The 23,043-nt window shown below is 31.2% G+C and overlaps 2 protein-coding genes across 5 annotated transcripts in view; one reads left to right on the top strand and one right to left on the bottom strand.

The window, feature by feature from the left end:
- Positions 1-4,001: 4,001 nt before the first annotated feature.
- Positions 4,002-15,135, bottom strand: LOC143057766 (cytidine deaminase-like). Of its 2 annotated transcripts, none has more exons than XM_076231157.1 (5): positions 14,981-15,135; positions 8,648-8,764; positions 6,054-6,165; positions 5,462-5,519; positions 4,002-4,892 (listed from the first exon to the last, which is right to left on the bottom strand). In XM_076231157.1, exons 1-5 carry the CDS (start codon positions 15,003-15,005, stop codon positions 4,755-4,757), a joined length of 450 nt encoding a protein of 149 aa, XP_076087272.1. In that variant the 5' UTR covers positions 15,006-15,135; the 3' UTR covers positions 4,002-4,754. The 2 variants fall into 2 exon arrangements, with proteins under 2 accessions (XP_076087272.1, XP_076087273.1); XM_076231158.1 differs by lacking the exon at positions 14,981-15,135 and adding an exon at positions 9,561-9,629.
- Positions 15,074-23,043, top strand: part of LOC143057764 (nucleolar complex protein 2 homolog) — a 189,452-nt gene continuing 181,482 nt past the window's right edge. For all 3 annotated transcript variants that reach the window (XM_076231153.1, XM_076231154.1, XM_076231155.1), the window contains exons 1-5: positions 15,074-15,188; positions 16,328-16,549; positions 17,782-17,906; positions 18,958-19,097; positions 19,690-19,848. In XM_076231153.1, the coding sequence (XP_076087268.1) occupies positions 15,148-15,188; positions 16,328-16,549; positions 17,782-17,906; positions 18,958-19,097; positions 19,690-19,848 (687 nt within the window). In that variant the 5' untranslated portion in view covers positions 15,074-15,147. The remainder of the gene's footprint in view (positions 15,189-16,327; positions 16,550-17,781; positions 17,907-18,957; positions 19,098-19,689; positions 19,849-23,043) is intronic.

The following is a 23,043-nucleotide window of genomic DNA, read 5'->3' as shown; positions in this document are numbered from 1 at the left end:
ATTTGTCAACTGTTTTATGATATTGAATGAATGAATGAATGAATACTTTATTTGCAAGAAGCATATACATGCTATGGCAAACGAAAATATATACAATATATGACGAACAAAAGACAGCAGAGAACAGTAGTTACAGAGTATACAATAATATATGTGATCTAATTTTCCAAGCTGCATTTAAATAGTTACATAGTTTTACTGTCATAGATTTAGAATGAGCTTGTAATAAATTATCTAACTTGTGCCGATTTGACCAAGAACAGTAGAATAAAGGTAAAAATTCAATACCCACATATATATATATTTTGATATTGTCAAAACAATGACAAAACGTAACGTTGTATGAATGAAATCCATCTGAATTTGAACAGGAAACCAGACAGGCAAACGGTGGATTTTTACACCTAATAGCATTGTCCAATCAGTTATTTAAATGTCAAAATAAATTAGACATAAAGGTACATTATGCACGACGGATAATTTATTTCCATGTCATCATCTATTTATGTATGTAATTGTGTGTCCAAAATATAGGCTAGTACATGGACGAATTAATGCATAAACATAATCAAAACAACTTTGTGAATATAGGTTGTCACAAACTATAAAGTACTGAAGAATTTTCTAAAACTTGCTCTTTCTTATATTGCAATGTAAGGGGTAATTAAATGTGCGATTTATAGTTTTACTGTGAAAACTAAGTTATTTATTTTCTTATTTGTGCCCTCAAACGCAAATAAAGTATTTATAAACAAGAACTCAAACACATATCTATGGGAAACAGCTCGCCTGGACGAGTGCAGCAAAGTTTTATTATCAAATAATTCAACTGTCCTCAGATCACTTTGCCAGCACACTAAGACCTCTGCAGCATACATGTCTTACAAACATAATTATCTACAATGAGAAATAATGAAATAGAATCTTTCCTATCACAAAACCATAATTTCATAATGTTCTTTTTAACACCTGCAGAAAAAGCATAATGCGTTTACAATATTATAAGCTTATACAAAACATGTACACAGGGGGAGGGGTGGGGAAAAACTTCACTGCACTAAGACTGAGCTTCGAATGGTCAAGCTATGAAAATGTATTTTCAATGTTAACTTTTACCGCTAATGGCCAGTCCGTGCTATCATAAAAAGAACTTTAGGTGACTTATTGTTATGCTAAAACAATTTAAATATTATTGTAAACATAAACACATGTTCCCAAAATAACAACACACCCATGTGCTATCGATAGTTAATAAATACATTTAGTGAGACATTCCAAATAATGGTTTCTGTTCTAAAAATCAATATATTGTTTGAAGCTTTATCTACTAAAATAACATATTTGTTGTGAAGAGGTGATATCCATAACCTCAGGCTTTTTGGAAGGGTCTAAACCCAGTGAACTCATTGTACATCATATTATGTTGTTTCGTTGTTTTCCTCTTATACTAGTAGTTGATATGCTTCCCTCGTTTTTAGTTTGAAACCCGGATTTGTTTGTTTTCTCTCAATTGATGTATGACTTTTATACAGTGGTATTCTACTGTTGCCTTTATAGCAATATAAAACGAACTTTTTTATTTGAACGTTACATCAGTGTTTAGATCAAGTAGTCGATAGAATTAAACGAGTATCTAAGTTCACTTACAATACAAAGTTCGTTAATTAGAGACAACATCAAACGGTTTCCTGATGTAAAACGCATTAATCCATGCAAACCAAGTCAATGCAACCAGCAAAGAACTGAGAACCCACGCTACTCAAAGAACAGTAATTCACTCAAGATGTCACACACAAAGGTGATAAGTGCATTTGAAAACATAAAAAGAAGTATGATGCTGACAGATAATCAAAGGACGTCGTCAAGGTTTATATAAAAAAAACACTGGCCGAAAAGTAATGTCGGTTTCAGTTAAACGAGCACGGAGGAGAGGTGAGTCAACAAAAATAAAAACAAGCAAAAAATCGATTGGTAATAGCTTGTTGTTGTCAGACTGAGAAAAATAAACATTTAATTTAGATCAAATAAACAGGTACTATAAATATGTTTTTGGACGTCCAGTTATACAGTACTGGAACTTTGGACTCCTTCTAGAAATATAAGGAATACATTGGGACCTGGCAACAGGCCATCAGCAGATCATTAACATGGGTGTTGCAATGATAGATTCTGTATCTTTCAAAAGGTTCTCTCTATATACATGATATACACAGGATATAGGATCCAATTGCCAACCGGGCTTTATAATTACTGCTAATCTACGTCATATGTAATTCGGTACATCCCTTAAATTGTTTATATAATTTTGAGTAGGGACTCCATATAGCTGCAGAGTACTAAGCGCATCTAATGGCACTACGTAGTTATAAACGCCTTTTCTGCACTGTGGAAATTGCCATATTCAAATTTATTTGTTTTGTCTACCAAATTCTGCTCAGGGTTACTGTGACAAAAATGACATACTATACATTTTTGTACAGCACTAATTGCATTATCATAGTGATAAATGAGCATGAAGTCATAAACACTATATATATATATACGTAAATAGTACACGGAAGTTCAGAATGAATTAAGTTTCAAATTCTTCTACATTCAAGTCCGTGCGCCTCCACAGAGAGTTGTATATGTACAGTAGACAGTCATAGCATGAACTTATCACAGCTTAATGCCTCTTCTAAGAAACTATGTATTTATATGTGTATTATTGGTGTGGATGTAATTTTAAATATTTGCCTATATTTTATACAGAGTTTGGTAATAAAGATATAATTCTTAATGGCATATTTAATACATATCAAGGAAAAAACGACAATTTACAAAACAAAAATAAATTGTGATGTTAAGATTTTTGTTTTGATTGGATTGTGCTGTTGGATTGCTGTTTCAGTGACATTTTTCTCACTTCACCTATCGCTAAATAAATTCAAACAAAATTTGCAATATAAACTATTATACAAGTATCGTTTCAGTAAATCCTTATTTTTGGTTCATGTACAATGTCTGCTGATCAAGTCATTTAGATGCTTAAAATTTTTAAATTTCTAATAAAATTGTTTTGCTACTTTATTTTAAATTGGTCTTATTACGCCTCTGTAACTGTATGGTCTATTGAAGGAAGATTTAAAGTTCAACATATCCACATTAAATATAACAATTTAATATTTTAAATAAATTCAAACTGTGACTTTAAATAATCTGAATTGCGACTCCAGATGTTAGCATTCTGATTTAAAAAAAAAAAAAATATATATATATTTCTATGGATTAAAATATCTTTTAAAACTATAAAGCTGGAAATGTGAAATAAGTTTTAAAAAAATCTATACAGTTAGATTTTCAAGATTTCAAGGTCATTATCAAAATCATATTACTTTGTACTTTTAGAACTTTTAATAGAAAAAAAATCAAAAAGTTTAAATTCGAGTTACGTCAATGTATTTAATTCATGCTATTTACAATTCTTAAAGTCAAGTAAAAGTTGCACAAAATTGATCAGAAAAAAAAATTGCCAGTGTTCGAGATCAAGTAGGAGTTAAATGGTTTTTAAAAAGTCAGATTCAACTTTGTTACATAAAATGTTAAATGCACAATTTCCACACTTCCAGAGTCATCACTACTTTCAAATAATAGAATTATAACACGGAAATGTCTGAGTGGTGTTTTCCCCATTTACAGACATGTAATTTTAAATAATTGACCAATCACGAGTCAGAAGTCAATCGTTTACTTGATTATTATTTTTCCCAGACTCTCAATCATAACCGTCCTATTTGATCTATTTCCATAGGAACAGCTTTTTCCTATTTGGATTGTTTTACAGTAGGCATTTGTGGGAATTTAATTTTTATAAAGCTTGGTGTTCATTGTGAGCACACACTCCGTGTTGAAATCCATACTTTGACCTATGATTGTTTTAACTGTTTATAAATTGTGACTTGGATGTTCGGTGTTGTCTCATTGGCAATCATGTCACATCTGTTTAGTTATAAGTCTTTGCAAAATGATAATACTTTTATTTCAACAAAACAAAAACACTATTGCATGTTCAGAATGAATAACATTACTTTGAATTCCTCTTCATACAAGTATAAATAATTAACTAAATCTAAAGAGAATACAATTCTAATAATTATTGTACTCAATACACTAATGTAACACGCATCTTTGGTCCTTTCTTCTTTATTTCAAAACAGGTACTTTCAATTTTGACTCTGAGGTATTAAAACATTTTCTAACTGAGGCTTTACATGACTGAGGCTTTACATGACATAAACCAAATTAACTGATCATATGCATATTTCTAAGATAAGGTGTTTTTTTTTCATTTGCAGTACATTCTTCTTGATAAATTGTCTTTTTTTTACCTTTGCAATGTATTCAATAAAGAAACGAAACTCGTCTTCAACCTGCATATTTCTACTTTTTGTCTTCATTGTTTCTTTTATATCAATCTCTCTAAATTGCTATCTGATTAGTATAAACTGAGGCTTTACATAGTGTACTATGTAGAGTAAAACATATATAAGTATGAACTACTAAATATATAAAAACAATGTCACGGTCCAAATAATATGAGTATTGTCTTGTTTTTGGACAAGTGCATTACACGGTCATACATAAAGTTAACCCAAGTTTCAATTGATATATGTGAAGATGTTCCGTTCTAGTTTCATGTAAAGAATCTTGTATGTAAAACTATATACACTATGCACATGAATTAAACTGCTGCTTTGTTAGAACCCCTGACAATGTTAACCTTTAATTGAATTACTTAGTCGCTCCTCTTCTAAAGATTCTGGAACAAAACTCAGGGGAAGTAACTCTCCAGTTTTCATCATTTTATAAGATAAATCTGGTTTTGTCATATAAACATCCCAGTCGGTTCCAAACTGAAAGATAAAGTAAAACTATGATAAGGGTATTTGGTCATTTATATTTAATATACAGGGTGCATTTTAAAATATGTTCAACCTAGCGACAAATAAAAAGACATCTAGAGTGTCAACTGTGATTTGGATATTCTATAACGGTCCACCAAGTTGGAAGATGCATAAATAAACCCGCAGGTAGAAAACAGCTTTGCAACTGATTAGAGCTACTTTCTAGAACTATCTCAGTGGTCGTACTCGTCCTGAATATCTCTGAAATATTTCAAACTTGATTTTAAGCATCAATTAATCATCTTGAATTTCTCTAACTAATATATACCCTTCCGTACTAATTTAATTCATCCCATGTTTTTTGAAGATTAAATTTTTGCACAATCTTTTGTTTTTGTGTAGTGTTTTTAACTGACGTTTTTTTTCATCTTTATTATCTATACCAGCACGTGGAATGTTTTTTTCTGCAACTTAAAGTTTATGATATCTTGATATGAGCAGTATAGTTTCTTCCTTTAATCAATGTTATTATATGTACTATCTTTGAGTTTTAACTTTTAATTATATCATTATCTTACCTCTACTAAGAACTGTCTACAAGCTCCACACGGCACTATATGAGAATTTTTCAAGTCACTGAAAATAAATAAAACATGGTATACTCTGTTGAAAGTAGCATACAGTGTTTTGCCTTGAAAAAAGAAGGCGATAGATCGAAATTGAAAGAAAATATCAAAGATCTATATTATAATCAACGCCAAAATTGCACAAACTTCCTATCCCTTCCCAAAACAAAGCACTTTGAAAAAGGGCCAACTGACAGGCAGTTGAACATGAAGTGGGGTAGGTAGAACTAAATCCACCCCCTTCAATCCAGACCAGTTAACTAATCAAAGTCACAAACAAGAACATACAATGTAAAAATCAGAATAGCAAAATCACCTTTTCTCTAAATAAAGAGAAAAATACATAACAAAAATACAAGTACAAGTAAACAAAAACAGGCATAACAAACAGTTGCACCGTAAACAAAATAATTGCAGTTACTTAAAACAAGCTCAAAACACCTGCTGATACGAAACATACCAATTAATTTATTGATTGAAAACAAATGATGTTGACTGAATAGTGTGATGGACAGAATGGCTAGTCAATCATTTTATTGTTTACCTTGAAATAGCTATGGCTTTAAATTTTCTATACCCCTCCGACACAGCTTTAACAATTGCAGTTCTCTCGGCACATATAGACAGTCCGTATGAGGCATTCTCTACGTTACAACCTGTGAAAATCAAACATATGATCTGTTTGAATTCTTGCATTTATATAGTATATCAAAGTAGACAAAACATATATTAAATACAATGGAACAAGTCATTAGTCTTTTTTTATTTTTTATATTTCAAACTCTTCAAGATCACCTCTATCCTGTCTTTTGGTCAATGTTCACTTGTTCACAATTAATCAATGTTCTATGCAATGGCTTAAAATAAAAAGACAAAAAGACATATAATAGTACATAAGACACAACATAGAAAACTAAAGACTTAGCAACACGAACCCCAACAAAAACTTGGGGTAATCTCAGGTGTTCCGGAAGGGTAAGCAGATCCTGCTCCACATGTGGCACCCGTCGTGTTTCTCATGTTATTACAAATCCGTTAAATAGTCTAATTCGGTAGATCAAATTCGTGAAAAGGGAAAGGGTTTTGTAGTTACGACATAATGAACATATCCGATATCATCTGTGAAAAGGTTTTTTCCAAAACGGTCAACAAACTCGTGATGCATGGCGTCCGTAAAATTTACGAAGGGATGATTTCAACTTCATCATTTGGAATATGATTATGACAGTGCCGTTGGTGACTGTTTAGAAGTTAATATTTCCAAACATTCTACTACAATCGGAATGATTTGAAAAAATAATTACAAAACTGCTCATATTGCAAACTTAACTTTTATGTTTCGCCCACTCGGGTAGGTCATGTAGGTACTATGCCAGAATGTCAATGCTAATGCTAATGAACATTAATAATAACGATATGAATTAACGATCATGGCATGGTTCCAAGAAATTAATCTGCAATTGTTTAACCCCCATTGATCAGCAGCTTCTATATTTTAAATTTTCTTGTTATAACTACAATCGGCACTGTCAACTTTTTCTACTTTAAGCCGGTACCTTAAAGGGAGATAACTCTGTAAAAGCAGCTAAACGTTTTAATTACGTTGTGTTGTTAAGGGAATATTAAGCTTCTCAATGATCAAAATAAGTGTTTGTCAAACTGCTATATAACAAGTGTAATTTTTCTGATAAAACGGTTAGTTCAAATTTTTAAAAAATTTTATATTTATGTCAAAGGGTCAAAGTAAATACTTTGTCAAAATTTTATGAAAATTAGACGAGCCAAATTAATTTTAGTTAAAATGTTGGGTACCACCTTAAATTAATCTGCAATAACTACATTCACTTTTATGTAGTGTTTATAACGACATTGACTACCTACGAGGTTCTTGCACGGTCGGCTTTCTTCATACAGTCAGCTTAATTTAAGGCTAAAGCTATTTTTACTTTAAATTTGACCGTAGCAACTGTAAAATCGGAAAACTGCAATGCTATTTTTACATTAATTACCCGTATAAAAACTGAACAAACAGCACAAAACCAAACTATATCTATTTCTATTTGTTAATCAAAGAGCTGAATAGCTCTGAGGGGAAAGACGGCCCTTGTTTTCGTATTATTTTATTTGGGGGGGGGGGTTAGAATGAAAAAAAGAACAGGTTGACAATATTGAAATCAATTGTTGTTTAATGTAATTTCCTTTCCTTAGTTTAGGATTCAATTTTGACCAATGGAAGAGATCTGCATCTTCTAAATCTAAACATTCGATTAAAGTTGATAGTTAATTATCTAAAATTCAACTGAATTCTGTCATTTAACAACAACTACAATTTTTTTAAATCTTTTCATCTTAATTGTGTACCACTGAACTACAGGCTAAGGCGAATTTTCCATTTTGTGTGACAGTACTCAAGATTTTTATTTTTTTTTTCTCAAGAAAGTAAGGACTGAAAAATCTATTCAGTTTTAAATGTCCAATGATTTGAGTTCCCAGTTACAACTCTCATCACAGGGATACAGGTACTAATAAAAAACAATATGATTGATGTAAACTGTGAGAAGTTTAAATTTAACAAATACCAATTTAATTAGTGCACGATTCCTGAGAATGATCGATTTGAATAACCAGTGAAGAATATTCTTGCTTCTGCATAGTGTGGCATCCCTTTCATCAATCTCAGTAAGATTTGTTGGGGGGTTTTCCACACTATAAAAACAAAATGAATGATGTGAGGGGATGTCACTCTGGTCAACCCCATAGGGGATTGACGGCTTGAAGCCGTCTTTCCCCAAAAATACTTGTCAGGGAACAACAGTACAATCTACAGATATATATAGCTGTTTGTATTTAGTGTTTTTTTTTTTTAAAGTTACCATGATTGCATGTTATAACTGTACAATCAGAACAATACAATACAATTGAAATGAAAGCGGGGAATGTGTTAAAGAGACAAAAACCCGACAAAAGAGCAGAAGATAGTCAAGGGCCATCATAGAGTTTATAACGCAACGAGAAAATCAAACTAAAAGCTGAATACTAGTTCAGCTATTTTCATAATGTGATGTTTCTACATTAAATTGAGGTGTAACAACTGTATCATCAGCACATAGACCGGTTATACTCCTACTGGAAATTTACCTTTTATAACTGTACCATCAGCACACAGTAAGGCTGCTCCTACTGGGAATTTACTGTATGGCATATATGCAGCCTTCTTCGCATCTCGACTTGACTTTAACAACTTGTAAATAACGTCTGAAAATAAACTTTCTGTTATACTATTTTTTCATATATAATAAAGGAGCACACGTCAATAAAACAACAACCCAAAAGACAGAAAAGATAAAGCAGAAAAAACATTGCGGCTAATTATTTCGTGTTATTAAAAATAATATAGTCTGACAGAGAATATTTTATTTTTCACATAATTTCGATATTAATTAAAACTGAAATGTCATCTAACAGTTGTACACGGTCTTACTCTTTCATGCATTATCAACTCTAGGTCTCCAAACCTCTAATAGAAATTATCGAAGCAATATCTTGAATGGGGTCTTCTGTATAGGAAAGAGCAACTCAGTGAAAAAGTCTTTAGACTTGACGGAGTTTTAAAATATGGGACACGATGGCATGGATGAGAGAAGCCGTCATACTATTTTCTTTTGATAAATCGTTATAGGAGCAATAGAATGTGGGCCATCTAATTTGTTATTTCTATATTGATTAATGGTATGCCATGTGTTACCAGACAAACATGCATGAATAAATATACATTCTTGTCATTCAAATATGGATAATATTTGACGTAAAATATAAACACATTTCAGAAAATGTAAACAACTTTTAGAATATTAAAATTTAAGTACATATCTGCATGCAGCACTATAAAATAGGCACGATTCGAGCAGACGTCATGACAATTCCCGTTACCTTAAAAACGTAGAATAAAAGTACATACTAATAAATTTTACAACTTATAAATCGCAAGTTGTCAATAAAACATGTCCAATACAGCAATTAAAAATATAATAAAAACATTGCATATATTTACGTCATTGCAGATAACCACGTTTACATGTACTTGTGTATATTGATTTTCTGTTGACTTTTACAGTTTCTTTTCTCGAATCAAGTCAGAATTTAACTATATAATTTGATGTTTATTAATTAATTCATTCATCATTTTAGTATGTTAAGAAGGTAATTCCTTTTTAACAGCAAGGGATTAACAATATAAGTAAAAAACAATATTAATATCCTGTCTGCACAATCCCAATGATCATCCCTAATCATACAATCCTGAATGAACCGGATTATAGCGAAATAAACTACGTAATTATTGATATGTAGCAATACACATAATAATTAATAATAAATAAGCTTTACTTAGACATGTTAGAGTCGGCAAGGTTTTCAAACAGAGACAACATAGGCTCTAATGAGCTTTTAACCTACATTAATACAATACACATTTTTAGAATTCATCGATATTACATAAATACATAATTATGTTACATATATGCATACTTCTACATAAATATAATGTCAATACAAACACAAACTATTGCCGCTTTTACAACAGAAATAAGTGCTAATAAAGACCTCGTTGAACTATGGTGGCTTTATTTAAGTGCTTTCTGCAATGTCCGTGCTTAGAATCCAGATGCGGATTTAAGAGGGCAGGCCGTCCCTAGTCCCCTTAGGAGCTTCACATATTGGGCCATTCCAGTTAATGTCTGCTAAAGGGGGATGGATGGTCCTTTCTGAGGGGTGTAAAATTTATACATCTTAGGGGGTGTAATTTAGGTTTTTTTCCTCTGACACCTACAATTATACACACAAAACCTCTGAGGGTTTTGCTGCAGTAAATAGATAGGTCAATTTTTCCCATAAAAGCCCATCCACCCAATATGAACAGAAACTCTACATCTGATAGGTCTTACATTTTTGTAATATTAAGATCTGATAGGTAATTTTTCATGAAGCTTTTTTCTGATACGTTTAAAAGAAATCACCCCATCTGTCCCCACCTGTCAGAAATTAACTGGAATGGTCCATTACAAATGCAAAGACTCAAACTGACGATGTCTACATTGTAACTATTCGCACCCCTTTAAAAAAAATCCCGATTGGATCCGTACCTTGTGCCGCTTTACCCCCTTTTCACATCTACATGTCAGCTTACGTTCATACATTCATTTTTCAATCGCCTAACCTTTTTTCAATGTATCTTGGTCGTGTTATTCTCGGTTATACGGTTTCATGTATTTATGGTTAAAGGGGGTCTGAATGAGGGTCCTTCATTGCTGTATCCTTAAATATTTATGCTATTTATCTGTATTCTTTATTTTTTGTCCATTGTTTTCTATCCATTATACCATAGCACCCCATTATCTTATATAGTTTTTTTTTCTTGTTTTCTCCTCCTCCCCCCTCTTTTCTGTATTTTTTGACAATTATTTTCTATACTGTGAACCTTATATTAAGGTGGTATCCAACACTTTCACCAAAATAAATTTGGCTCGTTTAATTTTCATAAAATTTTGTCAAATTATTTACTTTGACCCTTTAACAAAAATATCAAAATTTCAAAAATTTTGACCAACAGTTTTGTCAGAAAAATTACACTGGTTATATAACAGTTTGACAAACACCAATTTTGATCATTGAGAAGCTTAATATTCCTTTTACAACAGAAACTTATTAAAACGTTTAGCTGACTTTACAGAGTTATCTCCCTCTAGCGTTAGGTACCACCTTAATCATACCCACGTATATATCTGATAATTCTCTGATATTTTTTTATGCTATAATTACATAATTAACTGTCTAGATTGATTCTATCTGCGTGTTTATTAACGAAAACAAGCACTTTGTGTTAAGATATTATTACATGTGAATAGAAACATGTTCGTGCATATATATTCGGAGTAACCTATAACAAAGTATTAGTATGCACAACATGTAAATATCTACAGCTATATATACATTTGTTTTAGTATTTATTCGTTTTCCTTAGAACTTTTAAAATCTAGAAAATGTTCTTCCAATAAATGTATAAATTTGGAATTCCTAAATTGAACTTTTTCAGCTTTGACGCAAAAATAACGTGTCTCAGAAAATTCAGTCAACCGTTCACGTACTACATGTACATTACAAAACTTGTTCCACTTTTTTTTAACCATGTTAAGAAATTGTGCCATATAAGAAGCCGTGTTAAACTGTCCTTAATTTTTTTTTTTTGGTACCAAAACAATAGTGTCAATGTTTGAAATTGCTATTTTTATTTCGATCAATTTATGTGATGTGCATGTATAGTGACTATACACCAGAAAACATTACATTAAAATATACTGAAGACAAACCAGTCGATTAATGAAAATATGACACGTTATTTAGAGACAGACTGAAAATTATTCAGCTGAGCATATTATGGAGGTCAAGAATGTTGATATATATACATGCATATATAAAAAAGAAGATGTGGTATGATTGCCAATGAGACAACTGTCCACAAGAGATTATATACTCATTTATTTACTGTTCACTAATGGAAATTATTTATAATGTTCCTCACGTTGAAACTCCACACCATGAATAGATATATTTGATGTTTACAAAGCGTATTTATTGATATATATATTGATTTCGCCTTCGATTCTGACAGACAATGTCGATTTTACACCGAAGGTCGATGTCATACGCAGTCGTTCGTCTGAAACTAATTATATGTACTACGTATTTACTTGTTAACTTCCTTCTAAGTAAGGGGGCTTATTATATACACCTGGAACTTAATATACGTTATGCAGTATATTCAAGTATCATATTTACTATCTAATACATTTGCTTTGATTTGAAAACGACTTTCCTCGATAATAAATTATGTTTTCTTGTATTTGTTTACACACTGTCAGAACCCCTACTGGAATGAAAATTAATATTAATTATCAAGTCTTTACAATATTCTTTATCGTGATATTTTTCTTCATTTATAATACTCAGAATTTATCAAAATTGTAGTTCTATGCGTTTTTATGTGTTTTAAATTAGTTGATTACAATTACTGAAAAAGTACAAACATTTTGTACATAAATCTATGATCGTGACTGATAACGTATTTTAGAGGCGAATCGCGGCAGGTGTCGTATGTGGAGCAGGATCTGTTTACCCTTCTATTTTCGTCGTTTTTCATGTTTTTTCCAATATTGTATTGTCTGTTTGTGTTCGACCTTAAAATGAGTTTGAATGCAATTTGGTAACTTTTGCCTCTCTTTTGGTACACAATACAAGTAAAATGAAGTCGAAAGAATTTGAGTGAATGACCCTGCATTTCGACTCTCTCTCCACCTAAGGCTCCTCATCATTAGTTTTAATACCCAAAACTATTCTTCAATGTGATATTTCTATTCCGTTAAATATAATAGTTTGCTACAAAAAAAAAAAAAAAAAAAAAAAAAAAAAAATGAGATAAACTACAGCCCCACCCACACCTTTTCACAAAAAAATATATATAAAAAGGAAATTTTAAAACCTTACAATGCACTTTATCATACTTCATGTAATTCAAGGAATCATGATGTCTCACATTGTAATGCATGGTTATGAATATATATTTTTCACTCTTTTACTACTTATTAAAAATTATTTGTTTTTTTTTTCAAATGACTGTATGTATACATGTACATGTATATTAATTTGTTTAACTATTTGATCATTAATTTATTTATCATCAGCATCATTATTAAAATAAAATCGTCGCCGTCGTTGTTGTCATCAACATCATCATCATAATCATCATTTTACTAATCAGCGTTTTTTTTATATAATATACTAGAACACACCCGCGAAATCGCGGGCATTAAGAGCGTAGTTTAAAGTATGTAAATTGTTGTTGGAAGAATTTTGTAAAATATTGAATGACTGGAGAATTTCAGCAAAAGTATCATAAGTCATAGGTTATTAAGGACAGGAAAATGCTTCTTTTTTTTTTATCCCTCCTCCTTTATTTCCAATATTCCCATTTTTTTGTTTTCTATCAATTTCAATATAAACATACATTTAGTATGTTATGAACATTCAAGTAAGAAGCCTGTAATTCAGTGGTTGTTGTTTGTTTATGTGTTACATATTTGTTTTTCTTTCATTTTTTTGTACATAAATAAGGCCGCTAGTTTTCTGGTTTGAATTGTTTTACATTGTCAGTTCGGACCCTTTTAAAGCTGAGTATGCGGTATGGGCTTTGCTCGTTGTTGAAGGTCGTATGGTAACCTATAGTGGTTAATATCTGTGTCATATTGGTTTCTTGTGGAGAGTTGTCTCAACATGGCAATCATACCACACCTCCTTTTTTTTGTAATCAATGAATTTTGTAAAAGATTTAATGACTGGAGAATTTCAGAAAAGGTATCAAAAGTTAAGTATCATAAGTCATAGGTTATTAAGGACCGGAAAATGCTTTTTTTTTTTTAACCCTCCTCCTTTATTTCCAATATTCCCATTTTTTTGTTTTCTATCAATTTCAATATAAACATACATTTAATATGTTATGAACATTCAAGTAAGGAGCCTGTAATTCATATTTGTTTTTCGTTCATTTTTTTGTACATGAATAAGGCCGCTAGTTTTCTGGTTTGAATTGTTTTACATTGTCAGTTCGGACCCTTTTAAAGCTGAGTATGCGGTATGGGCTTTGCTCGTTGTTGAAGGTCGTATGGTAACCTATAGTTGTTAATATCTGTGTCATATTGGTCTCTTGTGGAGAGTTGTCTCAACATGGCAATCATACCACACCTCCTTTTTTTTTGTAATCAATGAATTTTGTAAAAGATTTAATGACTGGAGAATTTCAGAAAAGGTATCAAAAGTTCATATGAATATTTTTAGCGCTTATCTGTATATTATGAACATTCATTACCATATAAATATAGTGTATTTACTTTCAATTCAAAGTTTACTAATCGATCCATAGTGGTCATTGATATAGTATACAGACCCTCTCTATTTAATAAACTCTGTGACTGCCTTGGATAGTAAACTTGAAAAAGATAGCAGATAGAATTCTGAAAATACACTTTATTCTTTGTATATGTATGTTCAAAGTATACAGAAAAACGCAAACCGGAAGTCTAACCTGACTTAAAATATCGTCCAATGACGGGACAATATCCGGATGCCTTTTTTCTCGTTTTTCTCCAAAAATAACTCAATCTGAATAATCATATGAATGGATGACAAATGGCACTATGCACTGTACCTATAGGACACAAAGGCGTGTTGATTATTTTATTGTGGAAAGAAGAGAAGCGACACCCAAAATGAGGTCTTCTCGTTTAATAGTATAGATATCCTATATGTATATATCAATACATGAAATAACCAGAAAAAAGATAAATAATTCTGTTTCATATGCAAGTTTTCCTAATTTTACGTAAAACTCTAAATAGGAAAACTTATAGTTATTTTCCTTACCTGCATCTGAACTCTTGTTCTCCATGTTATTCAAATACGTAAAACTGAATGAATAAAGACTTGTTTACTATTTCTATTTACCACCAGGGTCAGCAGGTGAAAGTTGAAAGGTTTATGCATCTTCAACCGGAAGTGTAAAAATCATAACAAATACTTCAACATCCGCTATGGCCGCCTCCATGAAGAAAAGCATGTCCAGCAAGAAAAGGTTGTTTTACTTACAATCATGTCATTTTTAACATTCTAAATGAATGAAAACTATATTCTATCAATTCCTTTTCATACAAAACAGTTACACGTTAACAAAATTAAGTAAACGCCTTCGCTCAAAAACACGTTTTTTTAACATGTATACAAAATGTACATGATTTACACTAATAACTTAAGTTATTATCTATTGCTTTCATCACTTCATGTCGATCCGGCCCAAAATCGATACGCTCAAGTCGTTCCGGTCCAATTCTATCTGGTCCACAATTATAGTCGACGAGGCCCAATTTGAAATATTAAAAATGATTACCATACATAATTTAAATTTTCAATATTTTATTTAGGATACATGTATGTATGTAACATTGTATGTATATATATATGTACTTGCACTTACTTATAATGTAGATCCAAATGTTAAAGGAACACCTGAGCTGCAAGGGTATAGTTGAATCTGTGTACACTCCTTAGGCCAAATCAAAAAGTATGTGTGATTCCAGTTACATCTGAAAAAAGTTAGGGTAGGTAGATAGGGAAGGTAGGGTTACTGGAACCACACATATATTTTTACTTGGCCTTATCAGGATTTACAGCTGGTTGGGAACAACTCTAGCTAGCCCTAAAATGAGAGGACTATCCCTTTTATGAGGGGTACTTTTAGTCCAAATAAGCATGACATCTTGGAAGGCCATTTTAAAATTTTGCTTTGACACCTTCCTGTGATGTAAAGCCTCAAAGATAGAAATACTATAGCCTTTCAAGATGTTATTATTATTTGGACTAGGCCAAGGGTACTTTTCAAGTGATAAAATTTGTATATTTGTTAAAACCTCTTTTTAGTACAAATGACTGCATATTTATATTACTATTTAAAGAAACTTTTCCCAAAGATCTATACATCTATCTGGTATTACATGGTAAAAGCATGTCCAAGATTTTTTTTAAATTCCTGGACATATACAGGGATCTCCATGGCCTGTTTAATCGTTCAAATGTCTAGCGCCATCGTCAAATGACCCGCACCATCGTTAAATTGTGTTTCGCCATCGTTCAAAACTGTTATCATTTTTTATAGCCAGACGCCATTTTTTAGCAATTATAATCAAATACATGTAATTGCAAATATATTTGATTCAGGAAAATGGAAGAGTTGAGTGTTGATGAGTTTATGTTAGGAGACTTTGACAGTGACAGTGATAAAGAAGATACTGCAGTTCACCAAAAACAGAATCAGAAGAAAAGAAAAAATGAAGGACTTAAAAAGAAAGAGAAACAAATTGCTTCAAAACAACAGAAGAAATTACAAGAAGCCTCTGTAAATCAGAAGCAAACTAAAATAACTGATCTGAAAAATACAAGGTAAACAACTGTCTTTTTGGTTTCGACTAGTTAAATAATCATGTCTTGGAATTGTTATATAAGTCTGAAGTTATAAATTCATAAATTACTGCATGCATGTGTAATTGTGAATCTGAACCACTGGTAAAAATGTGATTGCACATATTTTTCAGTGGCGTCCCAGAACTCATAGAGAGGGGGGCTCTCATCATGCTTCAGTGATTCATTGTAAAATCAACAAAATTTTCATTTCTGCCTATGTTTTTAGTAAAAATTTTAGTAAGATTACTACTGAAATTATGAATGCTAGTTTTTTAATATCATTGTTAACTCGTTAAGTCCCATTTATAAAAACTTCACAATAATTTCTGAGCTTACTATGCATGTACTTAAAAAAGTAAATGAATTTCAGAGCCATATTGTTTAAGTAACATTTTCTGGAGTAGAAATGAAAAGAGAACATAAATCATCATAATTATGTAAATCTTTTCTCATACATGTTATAGGAATAACAAAGTATGGAAATAATTCAAAATTATTTGCTACAAGAATTTTCAAGAGATCACAGTTTTAAGTGACAAAACTTTATTTCTTTTATTGCTTTTTATGTACATTTCATATATATTTATAGATTTATTTCATGAGTATATATATATTTTTATGTCCCATCTATGATAGTAGGCATTATGTTTTCTGGTCTGTGGATCCATTAGTGCGTCAATTCTTCTGTGCGTCCGTTCAGGAAGTTTTTGGTCAAGGTAGTTTTTGATGAAGTTGAAGTCCAACCAACTTGAAACTTAGTACACTTGTTGCTTATGATATGATCTTTCTAATTTTAAAGCCAAATTAGACTTTTGACCCCAATTATACAGTCCACTGATCATAGAAAATGAAAGGGGGAGTTTCAGGTTAACGTTTTTGGTCAAGGTAGTGTTTGATGAAGCTGAATTCCAATCAACTTGAAACTTAGTACACTTGTTCCCTATAGTATAATCTTTCTTATTTACTACCATATTAGATTATTACCCAATTTCACGGTCCATGGAACATTGAAAATGATAGTGCAAGTGGGGCATCTATGTACTTTGGACACATTCTTGTTATCAATATACCGATGCAGTTTTACAAGTTTAATTGTAAACAAAATTTGATTAAGTTCCTATGAATACTTATACTTTGCCTTATAAAACTTTAAATACAATGTTTAATAATGGGGTTGCTGATGTATGCATCTTTTTAATTTCCTCTATCAGCAAAACAAAGAAAACATCAAAGACACACACACAGTCTTTAGAAGCATTGAAAGATAAAGATCCAGAATTCTATGAGTTTCTGAAAGAAGAAGGCAAAGATCTGCTGGCTTTTAATGAGTCTGATGGTTAGTATAGCATTGACCCCATCATATTTCTGTTACAGAATATACAGCTGTTAAGTTCATATGCCTTGTAATCAGATAAAAAGATTATTGATTGTTTTTCAAACAAAAGTTTTTTCTCAGCTACAATCTTGTCAAAGGACGATATCTCTGAGATGAGATATGGCCAAGAAACATCCTCCAGTTTGAAAGGCCATTGATAATGTTAATTTGGTTTATCACAATTTTGACTACTACATTGTTGATGTTAACATTGACAATGTCATATGAACCCTTGATTTCTGATGAAAATTTTCTATATTGAGTGAGTGCTATGATATGAAAAATTAGAAAAAAAAAGATGAAAGAAAAAAATACAATAAAAAGCATTAAAAGTTAAAACATGTGAAATATTTATATTATTATTATTATGTTGATAAAGAAATAGAGTTCTTTAGCAATTGAAAATTTTGATTTAGTTTTTTCAATATTTAAAACCAATCTAGTTGTGTACTGTCATCTTATTGATATATATTTAAAGGGAGATAATAAATACAAATATCAATGAGTTTTCAAGTTCTATTATGTCATCTTTGTGTCTTTATTCATTTTGTTAAAATAAGAAATGCATAAAAATGTCATCAGTTATATCTTATCCATATTAGACTTGAGCCTTGTTAGGATAGTTATGTACAGAATATAAAGAATTTTTTCACCTCATATAAAAAAGAAGATGTGTTGTGATTGCCAGTGAGACAACTCTCCACAAGAGACCAAATGACACAGCACAGCCCATACCGCATAGTCAGCTATAAAAGTCCCCAAAATGATAAATGAAAAACAACTCAAATGAGAAAACTAATGGCTTAATTTATGAACAAAAAATGAATGAAAAACGATGTGTAATGGTTATTTATGTTCTGTACATTAATGTTGCCAAATTCATGAAATGCCTTTAAGCCACCAGTTACTCTAGATTGATTTTTTTTTTTATTAATATTGAATTTATGCAGTTATGTTAAACAACAAATAACTCTTGATTGAAACAATGTTTACCCTTTTTTTTGTATTATAGATGAAGAATTGAGTTCTGATGATGAAGATCTAGATGATGAAGTTCAGGATGATGACAGTGACAAAGAAGAAGATTATGATGATATACCAACAAGTAGTGACGAGGAGGGAGACTTACATCAACCTCCTCAGGAACTAGAGGTTGGTATAATATTTATTAGGGGATTTAGATTTAATAAAACCTCCAAAGAAACTGAAGGTTGTTAACATAACATTAAAGCTCAAACACAGCTCCTTAGTGCTATTTTTTTTAGAACCATAAATTACTTTTTTATACATTTCACCTTTTTCAGATAAAATATATTTTGATCATTTCAGTTTAAGTTAACAGCATGGTAGTCATTTCTATTTTTTTTTTTATCAGAATTTATTTATTTTTGGATGTTCAACCTCACTTTCTGCCCTGTTGGCTATGCATGGCTGCCATATTTTAATGATTAAGGAAGCATTGGTGCGTTGAAAGAACCACAACCTTTGCCTGGAAAAATAGAAACATAAACTCTGAACCTCAATTTGGCAGGCTAGTGATACAACAGTCAGATAAACTTTTTTAGACTGCTCTGGCCAGGAGACCCCCATTACCTTCATAAAACTTTTATGATAACACAAAATTCTGTTTCAGTGAGTTTATACTTACTTTATTTTATGAAATATCTGAGAGTATGATAAAAATACTGAATGAGGTAAGAATATTAATTGAGTCTTGTTACAATAATGTATGGTAATTTTACAGGTTGCCAGTGATGTCAGCATGAGTGATGAAGATGAGGAGGAAGAAGAAGGAGGGGACAATGATAAGGAAGAAGAAGATAAACCAAAAAAGAAAGAAAAGAAAAATAAAGGCCTGCTAGTTACCAGTAAAATGATCAAGGATTGGTCCGATACTGTACAGGTAAGGGCTTATAATACTGTGAATCAAAAATATTTGTATATTTATAAATTATTGCGATTGTTGAAAAGTAGACAGAAATACTGAACACAAACAATGATATCCTAATTTACATTTGAAGTTTTAACTTATCCTCATCAATTCATGGACTTTAAAAATGATTTTGTTATATACCTATTTTTAAACTAGTAAATTAGGAAGCCAAAAGATTCATGTCTTGTTCTATAATTTAGAATTTTATCTTTTTCTACAAGTAGCGAAATTTAGAATCCTAGAAAACATTTATAGATTATCTTTGGTCATCTCAAAGAGAGTACTGTTAATTCAGAAATTATTGGGTGTATTTATTACTGTGATTTTATCATTTTATACTTGAGCGTGATTTAAATTTTGACGATTTTGAGAAAAATCCTGTTTGAAGGATGTACATCTCTGAGGAGTCAAAAGTTTCTAGAATTAAACTTTTTTTCTTAACCGGATTTTTCATTGATTTTTACCTATTTTTATACGCCCGTCGTCTTTTAGACGGGACGTATTATGGTATACTGTTGTCCGTCCGTCCGTCCGTCCATCAGTCTGTCCGTCTGTCCGTCCCTCCGTCGTCCACACTTCGGACAATAACTCAAAAACACTTTCACCAATTTCCATGAAACTTAAGTGAATTTTTTATATCTATTGACGTAAGCTCCCTTTCGTTTTTTTTTAATTTCAGATTTTAAGTTTTGGATTTATTGGGCTTTATTCATAAATAAGGGGGGATTTTCAACACTTCGGACAATAACTCAAAAAGGCTTTCACCAATGTCCATGAAACTTTAATGAATTGTTTATATCTATTGATGTAAGCTCCCTTTCAATTTTTATAAATTTCAGATTTTAAGTTTTGGATTTATTGGGCTTTATTCATAAAAAAAACGGCGATTTTCAACACTTCGGACAATAACTCAAAAAGGCTTTCACCAATGTCCATGAAACTTTGATGAATTGTTTATATCTATTGATGTAAGCTCCCTTTCAATTTTTATCAATTTCAGATTTTAAATTTTTGGATTTATGGGGCTTTATTCATAAAAAAAAAGGCGATTTTCAACACTTCGGACAATAACTCAAAAAGGCTTTCACCAATGTCCATGAAACTTTGGTGAATTGTTTATATCTATTGATGTAAGCTCCCTTTCAATTTTTATAAATTTCAAATTTTAAGTTTTGGATTTATGGGGCTTTATTCATAAAAAAAGGGGGATTTTCAACACTTCGGACAATAACTCAAAAAGGCTTTCACCAATGTCCATGAAACTTTGATGAATTGTTTATATCTATTGATGTAAGCTCCCTTTCAATTTTTATCAATTTCAGATTTTAAATTTTTGGATTTATGGGGCTTTATTCATAAAAAAAAAGGCGATTTTCAACACTTCGGACAATAACTCAAAAAGGCTTTCACCAATGTCCATGAAACTTTGGTGAATTGTTTATATCTATTGATGTAAGCTCCCTTTCAATTTTTATAAATTTCAAATTTTAAGTTTTGGATTTATGGGGCTTTATTCATAAAAAAAGGGGGATTTTCAACACTTCGGACAATAACTCAAAAAGGCTTTCACCAATGTCCATGAAACTTTGGTGAATTGTTTATATCTATTGATGTAAGCTCCCTTTCAATTTTTATAAATTTCAGATTTTATATTTCCGTGTTATGAATTTTTATGCTTAAAAAAGGGGGATTTTCCAATTTTGGGACAATAACTAACACTTTCACAAAATTTTATGCAACTTTGATAAATTGTTTATATCTATTGACATAAGCTCCCTTTCCATTTTTATAAATTTTAGATTTTACGTTTTCTTAAGTAATGAATTTTTATACTTAAAAAAGGGGGATTTTATGAAACTTTGGTGAATATATTAATGTAACATCCCTTTTGATTTGTATATATATTTCTAGTTGATCATATAAATTCATTTAAAGCATAAAAGACAAGTTAAAAGAGCAACAGGCGTATCATGCGCTAAAGCGCAGCCCTTTATTGGGCTATTATCGTGAAAAAAATCACAGTTCCACAATTAAACTTTTTTTCATACTTTCTACAAAGATGAAGTAGACCAATCTGAATAAATTTTACTTAAAAAAACTATAGGTAGGTGTTAAGATTAGAAAGTTTTATCATATTTTGACGCTTTTTTTGTTTAAAAGTTACCATTCTGTCAATTTTATATTTTTGTCATTTTTCTCAGTTTTAAGAACAAAATGCATATTATTTCAACTTTTTTTGTTATAAGAATTAAAGAAATTTGAAAAGACCAAAATGATATGGCTTGTAAAATCATTTTTTGCATCCCTAACCACTTTTCTCAAAATTTTGGCTAAAAATACTGACTTGATTGGTCGTAAAATTTGAAAACTGGATCACTTTGCATCGGAACTAAACACATTTATTTCTAAAAAAAACAGTTGTTGGCATGACACGGGTTATGTTCTTCTCATATATTTTATGATAGTATGATACTAAACCCCTAACAGGAGGGATTGTACCTGATATTCATATGATGAAGACATAATCTTTCAATCAGTTTAATTGAGGTCTGGAGCTGGCATGTCAGTTAACTGCTAGTAGTCTGTTGTTATTTATGTATTATTGTCATTTTATTTATTTTCTTTTGTTACATCTTTTGACATCAGACTCGGACTTCTCTTGAACTGAATTTTAATGTGCGTATTGTTATTGTTTTACTTTTCTACATTGGCTAGAGGTATAGGGGGAGGGTTGAGATCTCATAAACATGTTTAACCCCGCCGCAATGTTGCGCCTGTCCCAAGTCAGGAGCCTCTGGCCTTTGTTAGTCTTGTATGATTTTAAATTTTAGTTTCTTGTGTATAATTCGGAGTTTAGTATGACGTCCATTATCACTGTACTATTATGCATATTTTAGGGGCCAGCTGAAGGACACCTACGGGTGCGGGAATTCTCGCTACATTGAAGACCCATTGGTTGCCTTCGGCTGTTGTTTGCTCTATGGTCGGGTGGTTGTCGCTTTGACATATTCACCATTTCCTTTCTCAATTTTACTCAAAAACCGTTCATTATTAAGACACAATTTTTTCACAGAGTTATGTTTGATTATAATATTTTTAAAATCATTGATATTTTCCACTTGTATCACATGTTTTGGAAATAATTTAAGAACAAGATTTAAACGA

This window comes from Mytilus galloprovincialis, chromosome 13 (assembly GCF_965363235.1).
Source record: "Mytilus galloprovincialis chromosome 13, xbMytGall1.hap1.1, whole genome shotgun sequence".
Lineage (NCBI taxonomy): Eukaryota > Metazoa > Mollusca > Bivalvia > Mytilida > Mytilidae > Mytilus > Mytilus galloprovincialis.
The sequence above is the reverse complement of the archived record's forward strand: the minus strand, read 5'-3'. Positions and strand labels throughout refer to the sequence as shown.